The sequence below is a fragment of the Micropterus dolomieu genome, linkage group LG18, assembly GCF_021292245.1.
Source record: "Micropterus dolomieu isolate WLL.071019.BEF.003 ecotype Adirondacks linkage group LG18, ASM2129224v1, whole genome shotgun sequence".
Taxonomy (NCBI): Eukaryota; Metazoa; Chordata; class Actinopteri; order Centrarchiformes; family Centrarchidae; genus Micropterus; species Micropterus dolomieu.
Window position 1 is genome coordinate 24008935 of NC_060167.1, and position 8970 is coordinate 24017904.

General features: G+C 38.9%; 1 protein-coding gene across 1 annotated transcript; it reads left to right on the forward strand.

The window, feature by feature from the left end:
* The first annotated feature begins 3109 nt into the window (after positions 1–3109).
* On the forward strand, positions 3110–8947 carry LOC123956387 (melanocyte protein PMEL-like). Its single transcript, XM_046028538.1, has 12 exons — positions 3110–3140; positions 3233–3345; positions 4457–4552; positions 4640–4786; positions 5239–5373; positions 6471–6632; positions 6744–7028; positions 7137–7688; positions 7781–7936; positions 8071–8167; positions 8565–8770; positions 8853–8947. The coding sequence occupies exons 2-12, from the start codon at positions 3288–3290 to the stop codon at positions 8945–8947; spliced, it is 1989 nt and encodes a 662-aa protein (XP_045884494.1). The 5' UTR covers positions 3110–3140; positions 3233–3287.
* The last annotated feature ends 23 nt before the right edge of the window (positions 8948–8970 follow it).

The window sequence follows — 8970 nt, forward strand, 5'->3', positions numbered from 1 at the left end:
ATCCTGTTACTCATGCCGCCTCACCAAGCTCCGTGTGTTCTCGCATCTTTAATGAACAAAGTGTTTCAAAGTTTTGTGCATTTTTTCAGAGCCAAAGCCAACACCTGTCTGATTCCAACACCAACAATCTGGTTGATCACTTAAATCATATCTGCTTGTCGTCACCAAATATTACTGCTCCTCTAAAGGTTAGGCCTACGTCTAAAGCTAGTAAGCAACCCTGGATAAATGACAGCATTCGCAGCCTAAAAATGGAATGCAGGAAAGCAGAGCACAGATGGAAAAAATCCAGTCTCCAAGTCCATTACCTCAGTCTGAAGGATTTATTAATTAAGGAGGCAAGAACACACTATTTTTCTGAACTCATTACTACACAGAAACACAATCCCAGGTTTCTGTTTAAGACTGTGGATCAGCTGGTTAACCCAACCCCTCCTTGTGCCTCAGCTGGAAGTAATGATGACTGTGAATTGTTTTTATCTTATTTTACCAATAAGGTGGTGTCAATCAGAGCCTCTATTACCCCTACGGCCTCTTACTCAGAGGTTCCTCACCAGCAACAAGAGAGTTTTAACCAGTTTTATCCCATCGACTTGTCTGAGCTTTTAAAAACAGTATCACAAATGAAAGTGTCCTCCAGCCCACTTGATGTAATACCTACAAAGGTTTTACCGAAAGTAATGGATTCTGTTGGGCCCCATTTGATCTCTGTTTTTAACAGCTCCCTATCTACTGGTTGTGTCCCTGATTATTTTTAAACGGCTTGCGTGAACCCACTTTTAAAGAAATCTGGTTTAAATCCCTCCCTCCCACAAAATTTTAGACCAATTTCAAAACTGCCTTTTATTGCAAAGATTTTAGAAAGAATTGTGTCCAAACAATTACTCACTGTACTGGAAGAAAATTATATATTTGAAAAGTTTCAGTCTGGTTTTAGGAAGTACCACAGCACTGAGACTGCCCTGCTTAAAGTCACCAATGACCTTTTAATGTCTGCTGATGAAGGCATGTGCTCAGTCCTGGTACTCCTGGACCTTAGCGCTGCTTTTGACACCATTGATCACAACATCACGTTAGACAGACTGAGGCACTGGGTGGGGATCTCTGGTACTTCCCTAGAATGGTTTTCATCCTACCTGTCAAATAGGAAGTTTTGCGTGTCTGTAAACAACTATGTCTCTGCGTTCTGTCCAGTTAAATATGGTGTGCCTCAGGGGTCGGTCTTAGGACCCATTTTGTTTTCCTTGTATCTGCTTCCCCTTGGACATATTATCCATAAACATGGTATTTCTTTTCATATTTATGCTGATGACACACAAATATCCTTGCCCGTCAGATCCACAGACCCTGGAATGCTGAGTTCACTTAACAACTGCCTTTGTGAAGTTAAAAAATAGATGTCAAATAATTTCCTCCAGCTGAACTCAGACAAAACAGAAATCCTGGTCATTGGGTCCCAGCAGATGGCAAACCAAATACTGCCATCTGCTGGTTCCCTAGTAAATGACATTAAGCCTGTTGCAACGAACCTTGGTGTCTGGTTTGATAGTAATTTAAATTTCGAGCAGCACACCACAAAGCTTGTTCAATAATTTTTTTATCAACTTAGAAATATAGCAAAAATTCGATCTATGTCAACGTTTAAGGACACTGAGACCATTTTACACGCCTTCATCTCATCACGCCTGGATTATTGCAACAGCCTTTTCACTTGTTTAACCCAAAAATCTACTGATCGACTCCAGACTGTCCAGAACTCAGCTGCCAGGCTTTTAACCAGAACAAAGAAATATGACCACTTCCCAATGTGTTTTAGACCTGACTTTAAAATTTTATTGATCACTTTTAAAGCTCTTCATGCTCTCTCGCCTTGTTATATATTAAGTCCCTTCTTAAAACATACTTTTATAGGAGAGCCTTTCCCGATTTTATTTGACTTTATCTTATCCCTTTTTTTCCCTTTTATTCTATTTTACTTATTTTATATTTATTGTATTATAGTCTTTTCAATGTTTTCTTGCTTTTATCTTGACTTTATCCTTCGTTGGATGGTTATCTTGTATTGTTTTTGTATTATTGTCTTTTGGGTATTATTGTCTTTACACTTGTTAAAGCACTTTGTAACTTGTTTTTGAAAAGTGCTCTACAAATAAAGATTATTATTATTATATTATTAACACTCTTCTTCTTAATGAAGCAAAAACACTGTGAAACTTCTCCTTATAACATAAAATGCCATTGTTTTTTGCCATTGTTTTGGCAAAATATCTGTCAAAGAAAATAAAATTCAAAGCACCATATGGCTCTGTTCCCCTATCAAATCGCAAAAGACTGCAATTTAAATAAGTTTAATACGTCCCCGTGACCCTGTATGCAGGAAAAGCGGTTGACGATGTATGGATGGAAGTTTAATACGTATAAATAAGATATTAAATCACTATAAATACGTTATTTAAAAAGTAACTAAGTAACTTTTACTCTGAGTACATTTTAAAGGAGGATGGAGTTTAGATTTTAGAGGTTTATGGAGAAGGATGTTTCTCATAAACAGAGCTCATTTGTGTCTGCATTGGTACGAGCCGATTCTTAGAGCTGCAGCAGCCTGAGGCGGACATCAGTATACCGAGGAATGACTGAGTAAACAAAAGGATGCTATTGATTTGCCATGCACACACTCATCTTGTGACAACCATGCATAAGTAATAATGTCAAGAACAGGCATGACTGGAGCTTTGATCACAGATCTCACCACTCTCTCCATCCTAAACCAGACTTCACGTCAGGTGCGTTTTGATTTGCACTGGGAAGAAAACATCCACTGATTTTCCAATAATGCACAATATTATCCTGCTTCAGGCCTGTTTGTTACTTTGTGTTCATTTGAATAATTAACATTCACTTTATCCATCTTTTGCACCCTTTTCTCCATTTTAGGTTACTGTACACACTCCTGAGTGCTTCATTGGAGATATTGCATCTATATCAGGAAATCAGAAAAAGTTGATTTTTTAATTTGTGGTTCACAAGTAAAAACATTGTTAGCTCAGGTGAGAATATAAAGTTTAATAATAATATCAAAACAGTTCTTGGAAAAGACAACAATAATTACGCCAGTTTGCAGACTCCCAATGATGTCAGAGGTGAGAAGAAACTTTATGGTAATTCAGGTCTGAGGCTTTCTTAAAGAGACTGACGAGACGTTTGCTAAGTCTGTCTGGGAGTTGGGGTTCAGGACTGCTGGGTGTGGATCAGGGTTCAGAGAGAAGAGACACACAACCAAATCCAGGATGACGACTCTGAACCTGGTGCTGCTGGTGTTGGCATTTATATCTGCCACTGCGACAAGTGAGTACATCTGAATCAGGTCAATTTCCTGACAAGACCATAACATACGTTTTTTCTTTCTAAGACTAAATATATAGTTTAATAAGTAATCATCAGCCCTGCTATCAAAAAAGTGAAATAATTTTTCAATGTACATGTAATCCACTAGAAAACAACTTTTTGTCACTGTGCATCTACATTGAGTTTGTTTTCTATTTCATTTTACACAAAAGATTTAAAAACAAGAGAAACTGCAAAGGGATAAAGTGGAAATACACTATTCTCCCCTTTAGTTTTTTAGAGTTTGATTAAGAGTAAACATTAAGTAATACCAAAGTAATAAACAGCAAATAGCTTGGTACTGATAATGGTTATAGCTGGGTAATATTTATTAATATATGTAACAGCATAAGGAGGGGCCAAAAACAAAGGTTTACAATGGGGAAACACATTTGAAGATAGCAATGATATAAATAGGTCCCTTTATGTTTTAATAATATTAAAGGTTACTATCAGCATCATACCTTCAAAATCACATGAAAATTCTTGGAAGTCAAAATTGGTAATAAATACCATATTTTAACACTAAAGCTAAAGACACTAAAGAAAAAACCTGCGATAGTTTGTGTGTAATAACCATTACTCAGGGCTGCCAAAATGCTAAACCACCAGCATTATGACAGTTATTACCAATTTTGACTTTCAAAACGTTTTCATGTGATTTCAAAGGTATTTTGCTGATAACAGCCGATAATAGTGTGAAAACATCAACATTTCTATCATTATGTTCAAAACCTGCATGATTATCATGGAAAAATTGTGCCCCTTTTAAAAAGCAACTCTACTTAAATATGTAGTTAATGGTAGAACCAATATCTCGCACAAACAAAAATATAAATATCATATTAACTAACTGACAAAAAAACTGAAAAACTGAAACATAGTTTTGCAGTTAAGGAATAGATTGTAAAGATAAGATAAGCTTTCTAAAAATCTTAACATGCTTTGCAAATGTTGCCTCACTTGAAATTCTTATCGATTGTGTTGGTTGATGATGATACTTGGGAGAATAACATGATGTTGCATGATGGGGCTTCTTTTCCTGAAGAGTTTGTAATACTATCTTTTCCAGAGCCGAGAAGTAAGTTCACAAGTTACCGCTCATGGAACTCAAAAATGTATCCGGTGTGGAGAGATGGAGACCGGAGATTCAGGAACTCTTGGCTTGGTGAGGCTCATTCCTCTATTTCTAAAAACAGAAATGCTATCAAAAGATTTTCTCTGCCATTTAATCTAAAGATGTTCTTCTTTCCAGGTGGTGAAGTAACTTTCGATCTCAAAAATGATGCACCCACTCTGACTGGAGCAAGAGTGACCTTCTCTATTAATCTTAATTTCCCACCAAGCCAGAGAGTGCTCTCTGACGGGCAGGTGGTCTGGGCGGAAAACACCACAATCAACGGTAAGACAACCTTTCCAGAAACAGCAAGTGACTCTGCAGAGGGCACGTACCGCAGGTTACTATGTAGCCTTGTGTGATGTCATTATTTTTGATATTTCATTCATGCTCAAAAGAAGTAACAAACAATTATGAACAGGAAGCTGATCAGTTTATTTCAGATGTGACGGCAACATGATCTTCATCTCAACACCATGTCACATTTTTTGAGATGGTGTTTCCTAAAGAAATAAATAACTTACAGACACTTTGTTTGTGGTAGAAATGATAATTTTGTTAATTACTGATTAACTGACAATGTTTTATGATTAAGTTTGAACTAAATACTAGTTTCATTATTATAGGACAAAAGACAAGTTATTCTTATTTTATTTCACCTGTGTTGCCTCATATTGATCTAAAATACCATGTATCTGTTGTTATTGATGTTGGTCCATGGTCATCGTCTTTTTCAGGACAACAGTATCAGGAGGGTCAGGCTGTGTATCCTGACCAGGACACCGAGCAGACCGGAGTTTTCCCTGACGGCACACCATTCCCCATCAGTCAGAACAGGAGACCCCACTACGTGTTTGTGTGGAAGACATGGGGTAAATATATTTAATTTAGTAATAATTAGTCTGCTAAATATAGGCTGCTCATTAGTTGTAATTAATGCTGCAGTAGTAACATTGTGCTTCAGTTTAGGTAATTCCTTGTGAGCACAAAAAACAACTCACAGTTACAATGTTACAGACAACCCTCAATGATGAGAAAAAGGACCAACTGCAGCTTTGACTGCATTACATTAACATGTCAAACCTCCATAGAGACAAAGACCATTAAAACTCTGTAAGAGAATAAAAGGGAAGTTTCTCCTCCAGCCAGTGAAGTTAAAGTTTAACATTTGCCTCAGGCCGTATCACAAACACAACCTTTTTAGTGAAAAACTTGTCTACGCTAAAAATGATCTGCTGTTACATTTTATATTTGTCATGAAAAAAATCACTTTTACACCTGAAGACCTTCTTAAATTGTGCTGTTAACTCAAGAAAATGATGTTGTTGTTAACTTGCACTGTGAATAATTTGTATTATGTGGATTAAATTAGTGGTGTTAGTTTACCATTTTTAGTTCATCAGGCGTACCTGCTTTGGTAAACGACTCATGAAGTCTAACAATATTCAAGTGAACATGCTGTTGTGACAATAGCTGATCACCTAACCAGCAAAGAAGAAGCCAGCAGGACTTTTCACACTGCACTTAGCCCCAGGCTAAGGGAGCTGTTATTTCGGGGCTAAAGTACACAAAAATGTAAACATTAGTCTTGTCTTTTAAATGATATTTTTACCAGTCCAAGTAGTTGGGCAGCATGAGTCCTATAGCTTCAGTTAACAATGTGTATGTGAGAAGGGGCTGTCATCACAGGGTCAACTCTTGGGCTAATTATGCAGTGTGGAAAACCCTCACCTGTACTAAAGGTCACAACCTTTGCAGACGTTTTTGGCTTTCTTTACTAAAAGTCTGTTCCTCAGAACAATTCTGAAAACAAAAAGTACACTTTATTCTGTTTTGCTTCACAGTGAATCAAATGCAGGCCTTTGTTTTACTTTACCACCATTACAATAGTATCTCATGTATTATATAATGAAAGTGACACCTTGATTACCAAACCATCCTAAATAATCACAATGTTGCTCTATTCAAGGGCGTTACTGGCAGGTGGCAGATGGACCATCCTCCTCCCTCTCTATCGGTACAGACAACATCCCCCTGGGCTCCTACAACATGGAGGTTGTCATCTATCACTACCGTGGAAAAGACAAGTTCATCCCTCTCGGCTATGCCTCCACAGTCTTCAGCATCACAGGTGACCTACCAAACAATTTCTAACCTAACTTGAGGAAAAGGATTCTACAATGTTTGTATTTGTTTAAAAACACTCATCACAACAGCTCTACATGTTATGCTCCGTCATCAGACCAGATTCCATTCACCATATCACTCGTTCAAGTAACTGATGTCAACCAGGACGACCAGAACTTCATCCAGAACCAAGCTATTGCTTTCAGCATCAATCTCCATGATCCCAGCCAGTATCTCAACAGCGCCAACATCAGCGTCAGCTGGGACTTTGGTGACAGCACTGATATTCTGATATCCAAAGACCTCACTGTCACACACACATACCTCGCAGTCGGGAACTTCACACCTCAGGTGGTTCTCATGGCAAGCATCCCCAACAGCTGTGGAAACCCCACTGCTGGTGAGATTTTAAACTAATTATATTTTATGTTTATGTTAAGTACATATGTACTGTCCTATAAGATGTCTGAACTAAGTTTTGCTCAGTTGTTTCAAACTTTTTTTTCAGTTGTTCCTACTGATGCAGTAGCTGCGCCAGCAGTTGATGTGATGGCCTCCACCCCTGCAACTGTCCCAGCAGCACCAGACGAGGGAGGAGATGCAATTGCTCTGGATGTTGCTGATGCCACTCCACTTGCTGCTTCTGTGCAGCCAGCTGAAGCAGCCACAGAAGATGGAGAAGCAGTTGTTGATGCAGACACAGAGGCAGTAGAGGTTGCCTCAGTAGCACCCGCAGGAATTGATGCAGCTGTTGTTCCAGAGGAACAAGATCCCGCCAACGCTGTTGCCTCTGTTGCAGAGGGAGAAGAAGCAGCAGTTGGGGTCGCTGATGCTGTCACTGCTGCTCCTGTAGCAGAAGTAGCTGTAGAGCAACAAGCTGATGTTGTGGCTCCTGATACTGTTGATGCTGCTGCTGCCATAGAGGTTATTGAAGTTGTAACAGAAGCCCCTGTTGATAATGTCGTAGCCCCTGCTGCCACTGAAACCACATCAATAGAAGATGCAGCACCAGCTGATGCCGCAGTACAGGCAATTGAAAATGAGGTTGCAGCTCCTGCAAGTGAGTACTTAATGTAAATTAAAACAACACAAAATAAAAAATCAAGCTCTTTTAACAAAAGCATTATGACAAATTGTCTCTTATTTTTCCAGTGCAACCAGCGGGTGATGAAGTAGCTGTTCAAGCAGAGGTGGAAGCAGATCCAGCACAGGTTGCCCTTGTTCTGGTTAAAAGACAAGCTCCAGAGCTGATGGCTGACTGCATGATCTTCCGCAATGGCTCCCTCACCACCACTGTAGATGTTGTCCGTAAGTCAATATAGTTTTTGTAGTTATGGCCTTAAACCTAAACAGATCATTTTATGCTTTAATAGAAACAGTATGATTTAATAATAATAATAAATTTATAATTTAACTTTTTTCTACCTCTTTTAACGCTCCAGAGGGTATTGAAAGTGTAGAGATTGTTGAGGTGTCCAACGTTGTGGCGACTGAGTTGGATCAAAATGTTGTGGACATCACCATTGACTGTCAGGGAAGGTGAGCAGTGACATTCATCAATTACACAAGCTAGCTGAAAGTTTGTTAATTTATATCAGTCTACAATTAGGCTACAGAACTCTAATATATCGTCAACCTACTGACACACACACAGATTCATAAAAACAAACGCAGTAATGTAAGCACCTGCATGTTCACAGTCTCCAACATGGAAATAAAGTGGCTCCAACTCAATGTATAGAGCACACAGAGAGGATCAAGAGGTTCACTTACTGTTCAGCTCAAGTGTATTGATTTGTCTTGACGTTCTTTATAACTAATACAAAAATGATCTTCTAGTTAGCCTACACTGAAACACATTTGTGAAAATAACATATCCATTTAGGATTGCTCTCCTTGTAACTATGTCTCTGTACCTTCACTATCCTTCCTTCAGTCTGCCAAGTGAGGTCTGCACAACCATTTCTGATGCTGACTGTATCACACCGGTGGAGACCATCTGTAATGCAGCCACACCCTCTCCAGACTGTCAGATGATCGTTCGTCAGGTCTTCAATGACACCGGAGTATTTTGCATCAATGTCTCGTTGACCAATGATGTCAGTCTAGCTGTGGCAAGTGCCAGAGTCAGTGTAGCAGCAGGTGGGTGAAAGAAAAATGTATTAATAGCCACTAAAGTACCTCTAGATAATTCTCTCATTAGTATAATGTGCTTCAATTTCAGCCTCTGGTGGTTCCTCAGCTGGAACTGCAGCCACAGTCGTGGGCGTTATGGTTCTCGCCTGTGTTGTCTGTTGCATTGGTTTGATGCACAGGTGAGTTCCTAATATATCAATCTAATT